At 43.6% G+C, this 22,242-nt stretch overlaps 1 protein-coding gene across 3 annotated transcripts in view; it reads right to left on the bottom strand.

Moving 5' to 3' along the window:
- Positions 1–22,242, bottom strand: part of polr3b (polymerase (RNA) III (DNA directed) polypeptide B) — a 91,047-nt gene that overhangs the window by 21,159 nt on the left and 47,646 nt on the right. For 2 of the 3 annotated variants that reach the window (XR_011346844.1, XM_069904490.1), the window contains exons 17-23: positions 19,141–19,215; positions 16,948–17,046; positions 15,556–15,683; positions 12,929–13,138; positions 3,216–3,374; positions 2,399–2,516; positions 454–596 (exon numbers count right to left, since the gene is read on the bottom strand). Coding sequence is in view for 2 of the 3 variants with exons in the window: in XM_069904490.1 (XP_069760591.1) it covers positions 454–596; positions 2,399–2,516; positions 3,216–3,374; positions 12,929–13,138; positions 15,556–15,683; positions 16,948–17,046; positions 19,141–19,215 (932 nt within the window). In the remaining variant the exon portion in view is untranslated. The remainder of the gene's footprint in view (positions 1–453; positions 597–2,398; positions 2,517–3,215; positions 3,375–12,928; positions 13,139–15,555; positions 15,684–16,947; positions 17,047–19,140; positions 19,216–22,242) is intronic. The other variant, XM_069904491.1, reaches the window with a different exon arrangement.

Raw genomic sequence — 22,242 nt, 5'->3', positions numbered from 1 at the left:
CCTACTTCTGCTCCTAAATCTTATGGTCTATCTGCCATCCCCTCAACTTCTCCACTCTCACTGCCTTCATGTCAGTAAGCTTTCAGGACAACGGCCAGGAATAGGAGTAGTGATGCTTGGAAATGTCCGGCTGCTCGATTCAAGCCATGCTGGGACCTGGTCAATTGTGGGTTGCGTTGGGCATGTAGTCAGCCAGACTGGCACGAGGAACTGACACTTCTATTCGTGCAGGGTTTCCTACCCCACCACTGTTTTCCTGCATCTGCCCAAAGCAGACATCACTGAGCTGAGACCAGAACACAGCTACTCCAAGTGGGACCCTGACAAGATTCTGTACAAGTGAAACTTTGCATGCCACCTTGAATCTCCACCTCTTGATAATGGTTTCTTACAACCAGCAAGTACAAGGAGGAAAGTCAGAATGTGGAGATATTCCAGCATGGTCCGATTTACCTTTCTGCCCGTGCCGGCTGCTGAATTTGTCACCAATCTCTGGACGCCTCGTCTGTCTCAAGAGAATCTTAATTAAGAATGCATCTTCTGAGTTTGAAGAGATCATCACCTTCTCAATATATGAATCTGTTGCTCCTTTGTACCTGTCAGTATAAGTGACAACAAGATTAGTAATCTCAGTCTGGCACTTTTGGTAATCGAAGGAGTACACTGTTTGGCACATTGGTAATACCAGTGTCAAAGTTATACAGCACAGAGAGCCTTCATCCCAACTTCTCCATGCTGACTCACCTGAGATAATCCCACTTGTCTGCTTTAACCCATTCCAATCCATGTACATATTGAAATGATTTTCATATATTGTAATTGTACCCGGTTCCACCTGTTTGAAGGGCTTTATGGCTCCACCTGCGGCAAGGCCAGGATTTATAATTTATCCCTGATTGCCCTTGAGAAGATAGTAGTGGAAGATACAGCAAGGAACCCAATCAAGCCAACGCTGATCATTAACCCACGATCTATTCTCCGCAAAGTCTCATTATTGCTTTCGTAAACCATTGCAGACCTTGTAGGTCTGCAGCAGGTCAGTGGCTCATGAGGCCTTTGGAGAAGACAGATTCAACCATCTTGGGGGTCACATACAGACCTAAAAGAATAGGCATGGCTGGTTAACTTTTCCAAAAGGGACGACTGAACCAAATGGGATTTTAAAACAACTAGGCATGTCATGGCATGGATTTTTATTAACTGAATTTAAGGTAGAAATGCAAACCCAAAGCCATATAATTATTCCCACAGATGTCCATACCCACCATTGCAATGAGGCTGAATGGCCAGAACATCTACCCCAGGCCACAGCAGTACCCTCAACCCTGCACGAATAGAAGTGTCAGTTCCTCGTGCCAGTTTGGCTGACTACATGCCCAATGCAACCCACACCAAACAATTGACCAGGTCCCAGCATGGCTTGAATTGAGCAGCCAGACTTTTCCCAGCATCACTTCTCCTATTCCTAGTCTTTGTCCTGAAAGTTTACCTATATGAAGAGAAAAAGCTTCAAAAGTTATTCAACTGCTGTGAGGTATAGTGGGTTATGCTGCACACAGTAAAAATACATAGAAATGCTGGAGGAACTCAGCTGATCTTGCAGCATCCATAGGAAGTAAAGATATATTACCAACATTTTGGACCTGAACTCTTCCTCAAGAACCAATTCAGTACAGTACCCATATTTAAAATGCTTGGGACCAGATGTTTTTCGATTATTGGGTTTTTTGGTTTTCAGAACCATGGAACTAAGCAGCACAGTTGCCAGTCCCGACACCTCCCTACCGCCGGTCCCCAATCATGGTGCCCGCTCCTGCCCAGGAGCCTGAGACGACTTCTTCAATTCAGACAGCACCACACATGATGGTATAGTGTTATATATATAGTGTTATATTGTGGTACTAATATAGTTCAAATCATTTTTTTTTCATCTCATCTCCTCTCAGCCTTTTATATCTGCAACCACTGATTCCCATCGTCAAGAAGACCGTCTTTGATTGCACCAAACTGGTGCCAACAGAGCATCAGAGTCCCGTGAAGGCAAGTCAGGTGGTGAATTCTTTCCAACTTGCAAAGTCGTGTCAGCACTAAAAAAAAGGTTTGGTGTTTGGATCTTTTCGGTTTTCAGAACTTGAGATACGGGGTACTCGACCTGTACCCTGAAGAGAGGCTCAGACCTGAAATGTGGGTAGTATATCTTACTGCCTATGGACGCTGCAAGACTGGCTGAGATCCTCTAGAATTTCTGTGTGTTTACCATAATCACAGCGTCTGCAGGCTTTCGTGCTTTACTCTAGGCTGCAGATAGGAACTTTCATTTCTTTCAAGATCAAACCATTCATGGCTTAGGCCCCACCTCCATGCTGAGGTATTCTCAGAAAGCAGTGCCTTAACGTACGCGATTGGGACGTCACGGAACTGTGGCTGTTGGGACTGGGCCGTTCCCTCCAGTGGTGTCTGTGTGACTGTGGGCATCGACTTGTTCACCAGGACTTGCCGGTTTTCCACTTTCTCCCCTAAGCACGTGCAATAAAAAAGGTTAAGGTTTCACATCAGGAGGTAGCACTGCACAACAGGACAAGAGTGAGAAATGTCCACAAGGTTTGATTTGCAAAAGAATGTGCAATTAGATATTATAAAGAATAAATTCCCCATTTTATTGTAATATAGTTAGAACAATTGGAAAATTAATGTAATCCATTCAATATCCACATCTCAACAGCTAGTCAAACTGTCCGTCTACATTCGACTGCCAGCTAAACATTCCCCTTCTAATTTCTGCTGCTGAATTACGAGCTCAGAGCTTAGTCTCTGAGTTCTACGGATGGATGGGGAAGTGTACACACAATCACTGTGAGGTTAAACTAGTCATGACTCCAGTTGGGATTTCAGGAGACACCTCTTTCCCCAGGGAGATGTGAGAAAGTGACTTTTCTCCCATTGGAAAATGGTCGAGATAAGTGGGGGCTAACTCACACGAGAGTAAAAGGGACCGAAGGGAATGGTGACAGGATGATATGGAGATGGGGCTCATGAACGATATAAATACCAATAGAGACCAGTCAACTTCTGCGAAAGAGACACAACATAACATGGGAAAAATGTTTTGCTACAAACAGGAGACAGTCATTGAAACCAAGATATCACCAAAGAGAACTTTAACAAGATACTACATTTTGCTCACTCTTTTAGCTAGTCCAATCCACGATTCTTACCTGGGGAGCAAATACCATCAGCATCTAAAATTTCATGCCTCCAGATTGGCTTTCGTGTGGCAGCATCAAGCATTGGACCCATGACTTTGTCAAAAGTTTGATTGGTGTAACGCTTAAGAGTACACTTAGCGTTTTTATAAACAAGACATCTTCCAAACCCTTGGAGAGACAAGAAAAGATCATTGGACAATTATTACAGCTAAACGTTCCTGTACAACATGACAGTTTCCAAAGACAGGACACTTTCCATGAGTGCTTAATGTAGGTCTTCCCTTGGAATTGGATGCCAGTTAGCACGATGCAATTACAGCGCCAGCAATCTGGGTTCGAATCCAGTGCTGTCTATAAAGAGTTTGTACATTCTCCCCATGTCAGCGTGGGGTTTCCCCAAGTGCTCTGGTTTTCCCTCCAACCTCTAAAATGTACAGGGTTGTAGGTTAATTTGGGTTTAAATGGGCAGCTCGGGTTCTACTGTGATGTAAATTAAAAAAATGTAAAAAATTACAAAAATAGGCTTTTATGCCAAGGGATCAGCGCTGAAAGAAACAGGCCCTTTGGCTCAACTTGTCGTTGCTGACCAAGACATCTATCGGTCCCATTTGCCTATGTTTGACCCACATCACTCTGAAGCTTTCCTATCCATGTAACTGTACAAATATCTTTTAAACATTGCAATTGCACTCATCTCTACCATTTCCCCTGCCAGCTCATTCCATAACCCACTACCCTACAAGTGACAAAGTGCCCACCCTCTCAACTTACAGTAAATCTTTGCTCAGTTTTAGTCTTCCCCACTCTGGGAAAGTCTGACCATCCAGGCCCCTCCTACAGGATTGACAATTCAATCCTGCCCTCTTTGCCTTTCACATTCCTGGGAACATGTTGATGTAAGCAACCCCTTACTGTGGACAGAGTGGGAGGGGGGGGCGGGGGGGGGTGTGTGTCAGTGACAGATAAATGGTGTTTCACAATGTCAAGCACTGCAACATATATTGATATAATTTTAAGCAAAAAATGTTTTTGAGCAGATGAATAGGAGAGGGATATGGATAAAATGGATAATTCTACTGGTGAAAAGGCAGGTGGAAGGGCAGGGAAGACGTCTAGCTGAAATAATATGCTGTTCACTGGTAACAATGTGAACGGACCTGCTGAAAATTGGCAGCGCCTGCCTGGCTGAAATAATTCTGCAGTCTGCTCCCCTCCAGATGTGGTGCAGGCATCATGTTTTAGACACTTTATTGATGAAGCAATTGCATGTATATGGTCCTGTGTAGGATTTGATCCTGGCACATGCACAACGAGACTTTAATCACTCCACCATTTTGGCTACCATCAGCTGCTGAGGCCTCAAGGTCTGTATGATCACTTCCAGAAACCTTATCGTCATTCTTCTCTGAAGTTCCTTGAACTCTCTTCAAGGATGTTGATATCAGATGACAATATGTTGCCAAGTTAAATTCTCTTTAAAGTTCCTCTCAAGTTCCTAGATGTGTGGCACGTTATAGATAGTTTATAAGTACAAAGTGCTGCCCTATCAATTCCAACACCCACAAACCCAGAAACCCTAACCCTATCAATTCCAACACCCACAATCCCAGAAACCCTAACCCTAAACCTATGAATTCCAACACCCACAAACCCAGAAAGCCTGTCGTGTGATTTGAATCTGGCCGTAAAGAAATGGATGGAGAAGTGAATTTACCTTTATATTGCTTGCAGGAGGCATTTCACTAAATACATCTGAATAGTGGGAGTTTCTGACACACTCCAAGAGTCATATTCCTAAAGTACTGGGCTGTCACACACTGAGTAAGAACCTGGATCAGCATGAGCTATAGTGGTCCAAATTGAAGCTATACAGAATTATTTGGCAAGATTCAGTGAGGGACCTTACCCCTGTCCACATTGTTGGGACGGTAGTGGAGAGGGTCATAACCTTCAAGGTCCTGAGATTACATATTTCAGAAGACCTGAAGCCAGCACACTGATGCAACCATGAAGAAGGGACACCAACACCTCTACTTTCTAAGGAGTCTGAGGAGATTTGGCAGGTCATTGAATCCTTCATCAAACTTCTATAAGTACTATGTTGAATGGGTGCGGGGGGTGAAGGAGGGAGGGAAGGGAGGAAAAAGGGAGAAAATGACACTGTGTATATTCAAGAGGGAAATGTTTGTGTGTATTTTGGTCAGTATGGTTTATAGTGTGAAAAATAAAAAAATTAAAAAGAAACTTCTATAAGTACAGTGACTGATGTATCACGGCCTGGTTTGGGAATTCAACTACCCAGGAACACAGAAGGCTCAGGAATGTGGCCAACATAGCCAGGACCATCATAGGCTCTGACCTCAGAGAAGACATCTGTGTGAGGCGCTACCTCAAGGTGGAAACCAATCTCATAAAGGACCCTATCGCCCTGGGTACAACCTCTTCTCACTGCTTCCTTCAGGTGGAAGGTACAGAAGCCTGAAGACCAGCCCCATTAGGTTCAAGAACAGATTCTTCCCAACAACGATCAGGTTCTTGATCCCCTCCCCTCGAACAAGGGATTGCACCGACACCACAAAAGGACTGTTTACACTATTGTTGTCTTCTTTTTGCACAAGGATAACTGTGAATATTGATTACCTAATTTTTTTGCATTAATTTCTCTTTTGAATTCAATTAAAAAGCTACTGTAGTTGCTTTTACACATGTTCCTATTTTTACAAAGTTCCTGCTCGGCTGCAGCAAGAAAGAATCTTGATGCATGTGAACATTGGGCAACGAATATGACGATAAAGTCATTAACATGCAATGTTAAAAATGAGAATTTTACAGTCTTTTTTGAGCATTCAGGGAACAATTGCAACCTGTTGTGATGCTGAGAAAAGATGTTAGTTTTGATGAAGAGTCTTCCATCTGCAACCTGCCTCTGCTCCCTGCACAGATGCTGCTGACCAGCGGCGAAATTTTGTGTTTCAATTTTAGACTCCACACCTCTCCATTGGACAGGACTGAGTTCCTAGTTATTATACTCGCTAGCAGATCAATAGCTGTTACAATAGAAATAGAAAATGCTGAATGAAGTTTATCAAACATTGGTGAGGCCACAGATGGGATATTGAGTGGAGTGCAGAGTGTTGCTATGGAGAGATGTAGAGGATGGTGAGGGAGAATGCTCACCATTGGGCAGGCAATAAAGGTGTAAAAGTTGGGACTTCATGAAACATCTGTACAAAGAACTGTGTGCAGATCGGGTTGCCCAGCTGTAAGAAGGACATCAATAAGCTGAAAGGGGTACAGAAGAGATTCCCAAGGTTGTTGCTGGCTCTAGAGGGGTTGTGCAATGGAGAAATTGGACAGGTTGGGTCTTTATTCCCTGGAGTGAAGTAGGCTGAGGGGGTGACCTGATAGAAGCTTACAAGACCATGAGGGAGGTAGACAAAGTGACTGCTTACAGGCTTTGTCCCAAGGTAGATTATGCTTAAAAACTAGAGGGAATGGGTTAGGGTGAGAGAGGAGAGGTTTAAGATGGGCCTGAGGGGAAACATTTTCTCTCAGAGGGTGGTCCATATCTGGAATGATATGGGAGAATTGAGTACATTGACAAAAGAGATTTGGGGCTGATCATACCTTGATGAAGGGCTCAAGCCTGAAACATTGGCTGCATAAAAGACACTGTTGGACGTGCTGAGTTTGTCCAACATTGTGTTTTTACTTCAACCATGGTCCCTGCGGACTTTCATGTTTTACCTTTGAGTTGATTTATGGATAGGAAGGTTTAGATCTGGACCAATGCACGTAAATGGGATTCAACCAGACGCCAACTTGGTCGGCACAGCTAGTGGCTTTCAAACTTTTTCTTTCCACTCACACACCATCTTAAGTAATCCGTATGCCATAGGTGCTCTGTAATTAGTAAGAAATTGCTTAAGGTCGTATGTGAATGGAAAGAAAATGTTTTGAAAACCACTGTTTTAATCGTCCCCAATTGACTCATCATGTGCAGGGTTTCAGAACTCCAAAGGAAATGGGCCAATGACAATTTCTCTCAAGCAAAATATTTCAGTAATAATTGTGTCTAGAGCAGTGATTCTCAACCTTCCCTTCCCACTCACATCCCACCTTAAGCAATCCCTTACTAATCACAGAGCACTTATGGCATAGGGATTACTTACAGTGGGATGTGAGTGGAAAGAAAAAGTTTGAAGATCACTGGATTAGGCCAAAGAGCCTGTTCTGTGCCGGACAGATCCAAGGTATTAACGAGGATGTTTCCTGGGATGGATCATTATGTTGTGAGAAGAGACTGGAGATGCTGTGTTTGTTGTCTCTGGAGCACAAGAGGCCAAGGAGGACCTGATAGAGGTGTACAAAATTAGAGTGGCCTAGGTTGAAAGTAAGGAGTAACAAAATTACAGGGGATACAAGAAATGATTTCTCACAGCGAGCGTTTGGAGTTTGTACAGACTGAGAGGGTGAAGGCAAGCATTCTGGTGCATTTATGGAGTATCTCAATATCAAAGCGTGGAAGGCTGAAGAGCAAATACTTATAAACTTTATTATTAAGATTGTTAGCATGGGAATCATGGGCTGAAGGGCCTGTTTCTGAGATTAGCAGATCAGGCAGTGACGGTGAACAGAAGGAATCACCTTTGACAAACGTACCAAGATTCTTTGAAGAAGTAACTTGCTGGGAAAATGGGAAAACTGGTGCTATACTAGGGTAATGAGGAAAATTGAACAGGAACTTGGTCAGGATAGGTATAGAGGGGTAGAGTAATGCACGCAGGTAGGATCAGTGTAGATAGGCATCACGGTCAACAATGGACAAGAAGGGCAGAAGGGCCTGATTCTGTGCTGTACAACTCCATGGAAATAGAAGCTCATGGGGTGGATCATAATCTGTTCGGAGAAAGGTTGCTAAATGGTTGTCTGGAATACAAAAGGTTAGGCAGCCTGAGCTTATACCTGAAATGGAGGAATCTTGACAGGGTGTTTACTCTATGGGAGAATTGAAAGTAGGGAAAATGCTCAAAAACCGAATTTCCTTAGTCGGTCCTCAGTCTTTGGAATCAGGTGTATTTAAGGCAGGAATTAGTGAATAATTACAAAGCAAGGGTTTTAAAGTCACCACAAAGACTGAGGAATGAATGTGGAATTAACCAGTCTGTTCATCCCAAAGAAGGCCACAGTAGGCTAAATGGCAAACTCCTTCTAATAACTAGGGCGACAAGGTTAGCACAAAACTATTACAGTTCCAGCGACCCGGGTTCAAATCCTGCTCTGTCTGGAAGGAGTTTATAGGTTCTCCCCGAATCTGCGTGGGCTTCCTCCTGGTGCTCCTACATTCCAAAGGCATACAGGGTTGGTAGTTTAATTGGTCACATGTGACGGATTCTGTACTGTACAACTCCATGGAAACAGAAGCTCATGGGGTGGATTTCAGGAGGGGCAGGACTGGCAGCTCCACATTCCCGGCGTCCATAACTTTAAACATGACAAAATGTTGGGGGGGGGGGGGTGTGGAGGAGATGAAGGTGGGAGGAGTGACATTGCTCATCAGGGAAAATAATCACAGCTGTGCTCAGGCAGGACAGACCAGACGGCTGTCTACTGAGGCTATATAGGTAGAGCTGAGGAACAGGAAAGGTATGACCACACTCAAGTGGTTGTATTATAGACCACCCTCTAGTCAGCGGGAATTGGAGGAGCAAATCTGTAGAGATAGCAGTCAGCTGCCGGAAACATAAGGCTGTGACAGTAGGAGATTTTAATTTTCCACATATTAACTGGGACTCCCTTTCTGTAAAAGGGCCGGATGGCTCAGAGTTTGTCAAATGTTCAGGAAATTTTTCTAAATCAATATAGAGGTACCAACGAGAGAGAGTGCAATAAGGAATCTCCTTTCAGGGAACGATACAGGACAGGTGACAAAAGTATGTGTAGGGCAACATTTTGGGTCCAATGATTATAAATGCCATTAGTTTCAAGTTAACTATGGCGAAGGATAAGTCTGGGCCTCGGTTTGAGATTCTAAATTGGAGAAAGGCTATGGTAATTTGGAGGAAATAAGAAAGGATCTGGAATGAATGGTCTGGGATAAGTTGTTTTCAGGCAAGGATGTGCAATGTAAGTGCAGAACAACCTTCAAAGGGCAAATTATGAGAGTACAGAGCTTGTATGTTCCTGTCAGGATCAAATGCAAGGTTGGCAGGTACAGGGAACCTTGGTTGTTGAGGGATAATGGGGATCTGGTTTGGAAGAGAGAGGGGTAGGCAACATGGAGCATATCAGGTGTTTGAGGAATGCAAGAAAAACCTCAAGAAATAAATCAGGAAGGTAAAAGAAGACGTGAGGTTGCTTTGGCCAACAATGTGAAGGAAAATCCTGAGGGTTTCTACAGATATATTAAGAGCAAAAGGATAGTAAGGGACAAAATGGGTCCCCTTGAAGATCAGAGTGGTCAGATTTGTATGGAGTCAAAAAAGATGGGGTGGATCTTAAATGGATTTTTTTCATCAGTATTCACTCAAGAAACAGGCAGAGTCGTGGGAAGTAAGGAAAATAAGCAGTGAGGTCATGGAACCTGCTCAGATTAAAGAGGAGGAAGAGTTCCCCAGGGCCTGACAAGATATTCCCTTGGGGCTTGAGAGAGAGGCTGGTGTAGAAATTGCAGAGGCTCTGGCAGAAATATTTAATATGTCCTTAGTCTCAGGTGAGGTGCCAGAGGATTGGAGGGCAACTTGCGTTGTTTAAAAAAGGCTCCAAAAGTAACCCTGGAAATTATAGGCCAGTGAGCCTGACGCCAATAGTAGGTAAATTATTGGAAGACATTCTAAGAGATTGGAACGTACAATTATTAGAATAGCCAGAAACTGATTAGAGATAGTCAATGTGGCTTTGTGCGTGGAGGTCATGTTTAACCAATCTTATAGAGTTTTTTGAGAAGTTTATTAGGAATGTTGATGAAGGAAAGGCTGTGGATGTTGTCTACATCGATATTAGTAAGGCCTTTGACAAGGTCCCACATGGAGGTTAGTCAGGAAGGTTCAGATGCTCAGTATTCATGGTGAAGTAGTGAACTGGATTCAACAATAGCTGGACGGGAAAAGCCAGAGAGTAGTGGTGGCTGGTTGCTTCTCAGACTGGAAGCTTGTGACTCAGGATCGGTGCTGGGACCATTGTTGTTTGTCATCCATATCAATGATCTGGATGATAATGTGGGAAATTGGATCAGCAAGTTTGCAGATGACACTAAGATTTGGAGGCATTGTGGATAGTGAAGACGGTTTTCAAAGCTTGTAGAGGGATCAGGCCCAGCTGGAAAAATGGGCTGAAAAATGACAGATGGAATTTAATGCAGACAAATGTTTTGTGTTGTATTTTGGAAGGACAAACCAAGAAAGATCATACATGCTAAATGGGTCAGGCACTGAGGAGTACAGTAGAACAGAGAGGTCTGGGAATACAGATACATAATTCTTGAAAGTGGCTTCACAGGTAGATAGGGTTGCAAAGAGAGCTTTTGGCATATTGGCCTTCATTAATCAAAGTATTGAGTACAAGAGTTGGAATGTTATGGTAAAGTTGTATAAGATATTGATGAGGCCACATTTGGAGGATTGTGTGCAGTTTTGGCCACCAAACTACAGGAAAGATATCAATAAGATAGAAAGAGGGCAGAGAAGATTTACTCGGATGTTGCCCGGACTTCAGGAACTGAGTCACAGGGAAAGATTAAATAGATTAGGACTTTATTCCCTGGAGCATAGAAGAGGGGAGATTTGATTGAGGTATTTAAAATTATGAGGGGGATCGACAGAGTAAATGTAGGTGGGCTTTTTCCACTGAGGGTAGGTGAGATACAAACCAGAGGATGTGGGTTAAGAGTGAATGGAGAAAAGTTTAGGGGGAACATGAGGGGGAACTTCTTCACACAGAGAGTGGTAAGAATGTGGAACGAGCTGCCAGATGAGGTGAATGCAGGCTCAATTTTAAGAAGAATTTGGACAGGTACCTGGATGGGAGGGGTATGGAGGGCTGGGCAAAAAAAAATGGTTTGCCATCGACTAGAAGGGCCAAAGGGGCCTGTTTCTGTGCTGTAGAATTCTACACGTGTACTTGGGTGGCTCAAGCACGTGGGCTGGAAGGGCCAGTTACTGTGCTGCACCTCAAAATTAAATTTGGCACATTTCACACTGATGATCTTCCATCCTAACTTAAAATTTTCCACAAGTCTATTTTATTTAATTAAAAGCCAACATTTTTTTCTCTACCTTCAGGAGGAATAGTGGCACCCTTGGCTTGCATCAGGTTGTGGGTTCAAGTCCCGTTTCAGACACCCAAAGGTGCAGTCAGTATCGAGGGAGGCCTTGGAGTTGAGATATTAACCTAATCCTCAACATGGTCTCTAGGGTGGAGCTTATAAGATGCAGAGGAGAAAAGAGTCACTTGGCCTTGAGGAAGAGTTTACTTTCTGGGTGTGATGTGGCAAGCCCAATACTCCTTGCCCATCATGGTCCTTGAGAAGGTGGTGCCACCTACTGGCACCACTTCAGTCCACTTAATGTGCTGCTGGGCATGAAACCTGAGGATTTAGACAGGGTAGTGGGGGGGGGAATACTTTTACCATGTGTGGGCTAGATGGTGAGTCAGTGGTTGAATGGCGGAATACACTGATTTTTCAGCATTGTTGGACCTGGGGTGGGGAGTGGCAGTGGGTATGGATAAATTTAGATCGTGGGCCAGAGGTTGTCTACCCTGATTTAGATCCATCAGGGTGGTTTATGATGATAAGGAACCTACGGGGGGGGGGGGGGGGGGGGGGGGCACTTGCTTTCCTTGTGGTAAATACCGTGGGTTTGGCAGTAGCCTTGAAGAGTTGCTGCCATGAATTTTGCAGGTGGTGGTCCTTGCCTCTATGGTGGAACAGTGGGGGTGAAAGAGGAGCCACACATGTCGGCTGCTTTGTCCTGACCGCTCAACCATTCAACACAATCATGGCCCATCCCCTCCCTCACACCTCCTTTGTCCCTTGATTCCCCACTCTCCATTATGAACCCAGATCAGAACCCTGGGGTCAAGTACCTCACCCCTGAGGTACAGATTTACAGCCCAGAGTAAAAAAAATCTCATCTCAGTCATACTCAGTCAATACCTCTTCTCGAGATGCCCTTATTTTGACTCTTGAGGCAGAGAAAGTAGCCTCTCTCAATCTCCTCTTTAAATCTTGCTGAGGAATTTGTAAGGGCACTGAGATCACCTTCTTCTAACCTCCGGAGAAAATGGGCCCACGCAGGGCGACCACTTTGTCCCGGAAATCAGTCTTCACTACTTATTCTGCGAAATATATCCTTTCTTGGCTGAGAATTGTCCAGGTGCAATCAAATCAAAGTCCTATACAAATGAAGCACATCTTCCTCAGCAGCCCCTGCTAGAAAAGCCAATACACCTTTGACAATCTAATCGCCTTTTGAACCAGCCACTATAATCTCTCAGACATCAGTAAGAGGTGATCTATTCATCACCTCATTAACATCTTGCAGTGCATAAAATAGCTGTTATGTTTCAACAATGTTAACTGCGCTATTAGTTCAAGAGAACTTAGTAAAGTCTTGTGAAAGGTATAAACAATACATTCTGCTGCTCAGACAAAGCAATTCGATCTTTGTCAGAATGGTCAAAATCGAAAAAAGAATGGAATGAAATATGCTGGTGAGAGTTACCTCTGTCCAAAGAAGCCTTATTTAACACAAGAGCATCTTCGATATCATAACCACTGAAGCTCATCACTGCCACTGTGGCATTTTGTCCAGCTGGTAACTTCTCAAAGTCAATCAGTTCGATGGATTTGGTCTTCACCATGGGTTTCTGAGGGTAGGCGAGCAGGTACATGAGAGTGTCAATGCGGTTTCGCTGGTTATAGCCAATTGTTCCTGCAGACACACAAGTAGAGAACAGTCTTCAGTCATGATATAAACCTCAACTCACCAGCACGATCTAAAATCAAAGCAGCTGGTCATAAACACCTTAAAAAAATCTTCTGATTAATTAAACCCTGGCCTTTTCATTGATCAGAGTTCCACAATTTCTTTAGTTTCCAGTTATAAATTAGGACCTCTCACACTAACATCCACAGGTTCAACTACCTTCCCTCTGGCACCTGAAGTGGTTCAGAGGACAACAGGAGAGTTGGGGATTGCTGTTTGGTGAAATCATATCTCATTAGCAAGTGTAAAGGTCTGGGCCTTGTGCCAAATGTAACTGGTTCATTATTCCCGATAATTCAGCAGTGGTTTATTATCAGTAACACGAGTTAACAGTTACTGAGGTATAAATTATGATCCATTTCTCTACACTGCTTTGGTTTTGGACTCTGTTAGCTACCAAAACATGCTGAGACAATGCTCTTCAGTCCGAAAGAAGGGTGAACTTTAAGGCACGGCAACTGAAAAAGAACCATCAGCGGTTTCCTCAAATTTAAAATTCTTGAGAATGCAAATCCAGCAAAGTTATAATTCAAGGAGTTATAAGATAGCAAAGGGGCAGTGGGGGGCTCTATATATTGGTGGTTTACTTTGTGGTCATTTGTAATGAGAATTGTGTTTTTCTAATTACCTGAAAAAGAAAATATTTCAGACGTCTGGAGAAGAGCATGGAGGAAGATTTATTGGAAACAGCGTAGACTTTAGGGGCCAACTAGAGACTATGAATCCTGATTCTAATCCGGAGCCATTAGACCCTCTTTCCCCCTTTTCCTTGTAGCCCGTAAACTTCCCTTTTCTGATATTTAGTTGATTTTTTTTTGGAGATTCCAATGTTTCAAGTAGCAATGAGCTACTTTCTGACAGTGCAAACCAGATCATAGAAATCTGCTGCATTAAAAAAAATTCACCCCAATGTCTCTCTGGGTCTTTGGCCAATTATCTGAGAGCTATGTCCTCCAGCAAACTCCAACTCTATTCTAAAAACCCTATTAAATCTCCTTGCAAACTTGTCTTTCTAAGGAGAACAACGCCGACTTCTCTATTCTCTCTGCACAACTGAGGTCTCTCGCCCCCAGCACCACACCAGTAAATCTTAGCTTGTGCTGAGTTAGTTCAGCGAACACTCAACACAGGCCCAGTTAAATTTAACTCGTTTATATTCCACAAAGGCCACACATTGTAACGATGGTGCCATTAATCATAGCTACGCATTCAGCCTGCTCAACGTTTACATCCAGGTTTTGACAGTAGCCCCTCATTCTAACGTCAGGAGTGACGACAGGGCACTGTATCCAGGGAGCTGATTGTACAAGCTAGGGTCTGGGCAGCTGAATACACCAGCCACAGAGCAAAACAGACAATGAATTGCAAATGACACTCCAAAACAAAAACACAGAAAAGCTTCACACACAAAGCCAACAAAGAAGCGCTGCATATATATTGATCTGCTGTTCTCTCTGCACTGACTCTACTTAACTGTGTGTGGCAACAGACTGTTCACTTTGAAAATTATGTCAAATGGGTACAAACACAGCAAGCAATTAGTCGGAAACTTTAGCACTGGTCTTGCACCACTGACCCACAGCCGGTAAAGAATGATTAGAGAAAAACTCTACAGGCCCACAGCGCCATGATAGATAATCTCAGAATTACAGCTCGGGCAGAGGCCATTCAGCCCCCTGAGCCTGTGCTCTTCAACAGAAGATCTCTTTTGATCTTCTTCCCCTGCTCCTTGACAAACTCTGCTCACATGTCCCCTGCAGTGATGCTGTGGTCTCCTCCCCACTACAGGGGCTCCCCAGGTCACCAATGACCTGACTTATGGAAACACATTATGCAAATTCTGCAGACAGGTTTAAAACATTTTTTCAAGTGAGGAATAATGACAATAATAAATGTTTCCTGGTATTCATTGATGACTGGGTCAGTTTAATTCTGGGTCGTGTGAAGGTGATCATTCAATAAAATGAAGGGACCACACCGAGTGTGTGTAGAGAGGTGCAATATGGGTAACTACAGAAAACAGGCGGTTCTGATGAGGAATGGAACCCCTGCGTAACCCAGGAACTACCTGTAGTTCCCTGTTGTTAACACAGTGTTCCAGTATCCCTCAGTGCTCACAAATGGCTCCTTTCTTCAGGACAGTGCGATGCCCAGTTTGTGTGTGGCAACAAACTCACTGCTTCAAGCTAATTGTGACCACCTCCTTTATCACCTCCTCCCTTTTCTGCAAATTTCAGGGTTTTATGATCACTGTAATTGATTATTTTCTTTTTACTACCTTACAAATGTAAAGCAGCAGATTCAATGCAATGGGCACCAGTTCCCATTTGTTCTTTTACAGAAAGGAGGCCAGCAACTCTTACCCATGGCCTGTTTACCCATGGCACACTGGTAGGTGTTCCTTGGAGACTGGTTGTGGTGAGGATAAGGAATGAGGCCAGCACACACGCCCAGGAGCGTAAATGGTTCAATCTCCAGATGGGTCGTTGACCTATAAACAAGAGCAGAGCAAATCACCTCATTTGAAATATGAAACCTATTACCAAAATAGCAAATGCCAGCTAACAGAAGTAACAAGTCCTGATAACTATTTCAAAATATGACCATCATTTTTGTTAGCAGAACACAAACAAGGATATTTCAACGCATTATTTCCCTCAGAGCGGCTGAGCTGATGTCCATGGGGAGATACTAAACAACATGCACATGGCTGAGAGGAAAGAACAATGGGAATTGGGAGATATGGGAAAGGTCAGGATTAGGCCTGATTCCATGGAATGGTTCGGCAGGCTTCGGAGGCTGAATGGCTTATTCCTATTGCCGGTCTTGTCAGAAGCTACAGGGGAGAGGCGTTCAAAATAGAGGTTTTGGTATACGTGTGGGGGTGGGGAGATTTTCCTCTGGCAAAGGGACGTTCACCAGGAGAGTTGTGTGGGAGGGGCTGCATGAGGGAGAAGAGTGATTGGATTGGGAGGGAGGCTAATAAAATTGCAACAGCTCAAAATTGGACCCTCAGCAGGTTTCCAAACTCGGGAGGGAAAAGCACAGAGGTGGAGAGGTTTGGGGAAGAAGTTCTAGGGAGTGGGCTCTGGCAGCTCAGAGCTCTCCCACCAAGGATGAGAGGAGGCATCAGATGGGAGAGCACACAACAATCTGAGGGACAGGAAACTGTTCTCGTGGAAGAGATTGTAGGACTAGGGTGAGGCAGTACATTGGTAGGTGAGAGAGGCTGAGGGCAGGTGAAGATGAAAGCCAGCATCGATTTTTCACGAAGTTCAGAGCAGGGGACAATCAGGACACCAGGGCTCAGTTCGGATACATTGGCCTGGTTGAGGAGTTTCATCCAGGTAGTATTGTACTGAAGGGCGGAATGAGGTACGGATGCATAAATTCGGCTTTGTATTCTCTCGGAAAGTTGAGAGGCAAATTGATCAAGTAACAAAAAATGTTTTGATAGAAACTGCTTCCTTTAATGGGAAAAACTAGAACAAGACTGAAAACAAAACTAGAGCCAAGACTTTCTGGAAGGAAACGAGAAAGGAGAAAGGTTGCCTTTACAATGGGGGCAGAACGGATACAGGGGGTGAAGGCCCTGCCCCTCTGCCTACATCCAGATATTACCATCCCAGCAAGTGGCTTTCATTCAAAAGGTGATTTTGCCTTTGTCCAGGATTAGTAAATTATTTTTAAAAGGAATGATAATTTTGTGAGGAATCTCTCCAACAGTTACATTATGTGACAGTTCCTTCACTCACTTGTTGATCATATGCTCGTAAAGTGCAATGTAACAGTCATTTTCTTCATTGACATCAAGGTACTCCACCAACCCCTCGTGCAGAAAATCTTCAAATGATCTGTAGATAAACCATAAAGAACATGGGGTTGCAACTGCAATACCTCTGCAAGACAGATTTCTTCCTCATTTCCTAAAATATTTAATAACTCCTTCGGAAATGTGTGGCATTGGCAGCCTCGCTTGAAATTCTCAGCACTTGCCACTTCACACCTCACAGAATTCCTTGCAATGATCTACCCCACGGACCCTTTCCCACCATCATTTCAGGATGTTATCCCACTTCGTCCCTCCGGTCGGTTTAGCCCAAGCCCCTCACGCTGTCTTTTATCCTTCATTCCAGAAACCATCCCAGTCAATCTACATTGTACTCTTCCACCTCCGTGCGAAGGAATTCTGTGAATTTAGGATAACACCCCATATAAAAGAAAATGTCACGTTCAAATAACAATTTTTGAGCCTACTACAGAAATTAATCTGTTTTTTCATTTCCTCCATTCACAACCTTGGTGAAGGCAACCTCAAGTGATAAAGTTACCCCGAAGAGTTTTACAACCACAGTATGTTCTATGCCTTGCATTCCACATCCTAAAAATAAAATTCAGAGTGTTCCTTTCCTGATTCTGCATCTCACTCACGGGCCTGCATCTACTTTCTAGTTAGAATGCTCCTATTTCTCAGCACTTTAAAATACTGCACTACAACAGCTCTATCCATGATGCTTCAGACACAAGGCCTGTATTATCTAATTTTATGGTGTAATCTTTGTTTCTGTGATTCTACAGTTTACAGTTAATAACAGATAGTAAGCAGATATTTACCAAGGTACCAAGAAGCTGACCTACACTGCTGAGATGCAAGGCATACTCTGGGAAACATTCCAGCACAGTACAGGCCTTTGGCCCACAATGCTGTGCCAACCTATATAAACCTTCTCCACAGCCATCTAACCCTTCCCCGCCTCACACCCATGATCCTTTACTTTTCTTACATCCATGTGCCTGTCCAAGAGTCTTTTAAATGTCCCTATTGTACTAGCCTGCAAAGCATTCCAGGCACTCACCACTCTGTGTGAAAAATGTACCTCTAACATTTCCCCTAAACGTTCCTCCACTCACCTTTAACAGATATTGTCTGGTACTTGCTATTGTTGCCCTGGGAAAGAGGTGCTGGCTGTTTAACTTATCTTATGCCCCTCATTATTTTCAGAGTAAAATGATTTAAAAAATCATCTCACAGTATTCTTTAGTCACTTTCACAATTGAACAAAGATGGTCAAACAAGGCAATTGACAAGATAGTTCCTTGACTGGTACCTGGAAGTACACGAGATTACAGATGCTGTAATCTTAGGGGAAAAAGACAAACTGTTGGGGAAAATTGATTCATGTGAAGTCACCAGTTTCAAGGGCAGATCCTTTCCTGCTGTTATCAGACTCCTGAATGAGCCTCACTAATAAAATAATGTTGCCTTTTCCCTGTTCAAACTGATCTATCCCTGTCACTCAGCACCCTATTTTGTGCTTTTACTGCTGTACTATGTTTGGGTTGGACTGGTTGCAAGACAAACTTTCTCACTCTACCTTGGTACATCAGACAATAAACTTGACCCTATTGGACCCAAACTGGGCAAGTTGTTTCTTTTGCCACTAAGTGGTGAGTGCCTGGAACAGGTTGCCAGGGGTAGTTGTGGAAGCAGTTTAAGAGGCTTATCGGCAGACACATGAATATGCAGAGAGTAAGATATGGATCATGTGCAGGTAGCAGGGTTCTGGTTTAATTTGAGCATCATATTTGGCACAGACATGTGGGTCGAAGGGGCTGTTCCTGTGCTGTAGTTCTATGAAATGAGATCAGGACTCTGTCTCCTCTCTGGACTCCCTGCTCCCTCCCCCTACTGGACTCCCAGTGCAACCCTCAAAACTCCCAGTGATACTCCCTCTGAACTCCCAGCTCTCCTCCCCACCTCAGAACTCCCTGCTCACCTGTTCCCACCCCCCTCTGGACTCCCCTTTCACCTGCTCCCTCCCTATGCCCTGTCCAGGTAGCTCAGCCAGCAGCTCCTCACCCACATCAAGAAGCCACCATACTGCCAGTGAGCAGTACACACAGAATCAGTCAATGTATCCCCTTGATATGAATTGGACAGAGATTACCTGTATCCCTGAGAGAGTTCATCAATGTGTTTGCTTGTCACTGCTGGTCTTCCATTCCTCACAATGATGTAGGGTCTAAACACATACACCAAAACATTTGCTTCAGTGAAGTCCAGAAAGTAATGTTGTCCAATACAAGCAATGATATTATCCGTTGTGAGACAGCAAATTCAACTCCACGTCAGAACCAAGCTTAGCAACAAACGTTTTACATTTGAAAATTTTCAACTTGTAATCAAGTTGCATTCATCTTGTGACTTCAAATAGATTAAAAGTTGACACCGGGTTATAAATCAGCTCCGGCAGCTGAATTAAATTAAAATACTGTAACACCAATGACCAAAGCAGAAAATCTTTACTGACATTCAAGTACAGGGTCAGAACCACACAGCACTGAACAGGCCCATCAGCCCTACCAGTTGGCATTCTGGGCTGGTCCTATTTGCCTGCATTGGATCTCTACCCTTCTGAACCTTTCCTGTCTGCACATCAGTCCAAATGCCTTTTGATTGTGATAATTACATTCACTTCCACAGCTTCCTCTGGCACCTAGTTCCAGATACAGTCCACGGTCAGGGTGAAAACCTTCTTAAATCACTCCTCTCTCACCTTAAACCAATGCGCTCTATTTCTAGAACCGTCTACCCTGGAAAACAGTTTACTTTATTCATGCCCCATGATTTTATAAATCTCTACAAGTGATAAGGGGGTACTCCACTGCAGCAGAACTAAACAGCAATGAACCATCAGTCAGTAGCATGTGAGAGCTGCACTGACGAAGAGAGAGTATTGAGGGAGTATGTCATTGATTAAGGGATCACCATGTCAGAGGTAGTGCTAAGGAAGCCCTCTACCACCAGAGTGAAATAGTGACTTCTGAAGAATCAAGGGCCCACATAGAACAAATGATCTCACCCCACTACTGAAAGCAGCAGGGACTGAATGTCTATCTTTCAGCCAATACTGCCAAAACCAAGATCCGAGCATCTCACTACTGTTTGCAGCACCAAATGACCTAATGTATTTCTGACATTACAATGACTTCCTCGAGCGTCACAGGGTGGAAACTGTTAATGGAATGGCCGGAGGTGAACTGTGAAGGGAGAATGATAAAGGTACGGCAGTGGACATTATCCACATGGATTTAAGTAAGGCTTTGCCAAGGCCCCTCATGGTAGGCTCATCCAGCAGATAAATCCACACGCAATCCATGGTGATTTGGTGGATTGGATTCACAATTGGCTTGGCCACAGATGGAGAGGGTAATGGTGGAGGGGTGTTTCTCTGACTGGAGGTCTGTGACCAGTGGTTTCTGATATAATTTGATCAAAAATTGGCAGAGTTGTGAGGAAGTTTATTAAAGGAGATTGCAGGATATAGATCAGTTAGAAATATGGGTGGAGAAATGGCAGGCAGAGTTTAATCTGGAGAAAGGTGAGGTGTTGAGCTTTGGGAGGTCAAATGTAACAGAAAAATTATACAGTAAATGGCAGGACTCTCAGAAGCAATGTGTACAGAGGGTTCCTGGATGCACCCATAACCCCCTGCAAGTGGAAACGTCAATAAATAGTGTGTTAAAGAAGGTGTATGGAATGTTTCCCATCATTGGTTGGGGTGCTGAATATAAAAGTAGGGCAGTAATGTTGCATCTGAATAAAACTTTGGTTAGGACACATTGTGAGACTGAGTGTAGTTCTGGTCGCTGACCTTTAGGAAAGATGTGGAGGCTTTGGAGAGAGTGCAGAAGAGGTTCATCAGCTTATTGCCTGCATTGGAGAGTTTTAGCTGAAAGGAGAGGTTGGTTTGCATGGAACCTCGAAAACTGAGGGGAGACCTGACAGAAGTTAATGGAATTATGAGAGGTGTTGATAGGTTAGATAGAATGGTTTTTGCCAGAACAAAAATATCAAATTCCAGAGGGCGTGGTTTTAAGAGAGTGGCGGAAAGTTTGAAGGAGATTTACATCAGGTTTTGTTTTATGTATCGTGGTGGGTGCTCGGAACGTGCTGTCAGGAGGAGTAGATAGGATAGTGATGCCTAAGAGGCAGTTAAACAGACACAAGAATAGGCAGGGGATATTGCAGACCACGTACAGGTAAGACAGGAAGTTTAATTTGGCATCAAATGGCCTATTCCTGTGCTGTATCGTTCAGTGGTCTGTACAAAATGCAAATTGCCTTCTGCAAAATGACAGATCTCTTGAGCACAAAAGAGGCAATTACTTTAAACCAATCAGCTCACTGTAACTACCTCAGCCTTCAAATTTCGACTGGAAAATGGGCAAGAAAGAAACTAGATTTTGCATATTTGAAATAAATAAAAACATTTGCTGGAGATACTCAGCAGGTCAGGCAGCATCTGTGGAGGGAGAAACAGCTAACAGATCTTCATCTGATGAAGAACCAACCACCTGAAACATTATCGCAATATCCCCCCCCCCCCCCTCAAAAAACAGGCACTGCCCAACCTGTCAAGTATTTCAAACATTTCTGGTTTTCCATTAATAGATGCCTTGGTTCATGGTCCAACTATGGGCCTGCAGCTCGAATGTGCTCTATACTATTAGATTTACTGAAACCATTGCCATGGCAAATTTTAAATCTGAGAAATGTAATTCTTAAATAATATTTATGGATGACACATCCTCATGTGGTTTTACATCTAATGCATAAAGAAAACCAAACAGAGATTGTGAAGTTCGCAGACTTTTTCACATCACCACTTTGTGGCATTGATAAAGCCCATATTTGTACAGTCAATAAAAAATGAGATTTATTGGTGTTTCGGGACTTGCTATTCGCAGCATTGGTGTGGAGCATGGACCCCAGCGGGCTTCACTACCATCGCCAAGAGGAACCCAAAGGCACAAAGGATGGTATGTGGCATCTGATCATCAGTGAAGCTGCCTGTTTGTACAGCCAGCTCCTGCAGAGTGCAGAAGATAAACACGAGGTAGTTGCATATAAAAAAAGTACACACACTTGTCGGGCATTTAATGAGCACTTCTCAAAAAATTAAGCACAGTATCAGAAAAAAGGTCCAAAATGTCACTGGGTAGATTGGATATAAAGTTTGATTTACCCTCTTGGGAAAAAGTAACGG

The sequence above is a fragment of the Narcine bancroftii genome, chromosome 11, assembly GCF_036971445.1.
Source record: "Narcine bancroftii isolate sNarBan1 chromosome 11, sNarBan1.hap1, whole genome shotgun sequence".
Lineage (NCBI taxonomy): Eukaryota > Metazoa > Chordata > Chondrichthyes > Torpediniformes > Narcinidae > Narcine > Narcine bancroftii.
The sequence above is the reverse complement of the archived record's forward strand: the minus strand, read 5'-3'. Positions and strand labels throughout refer to the sequence as shown.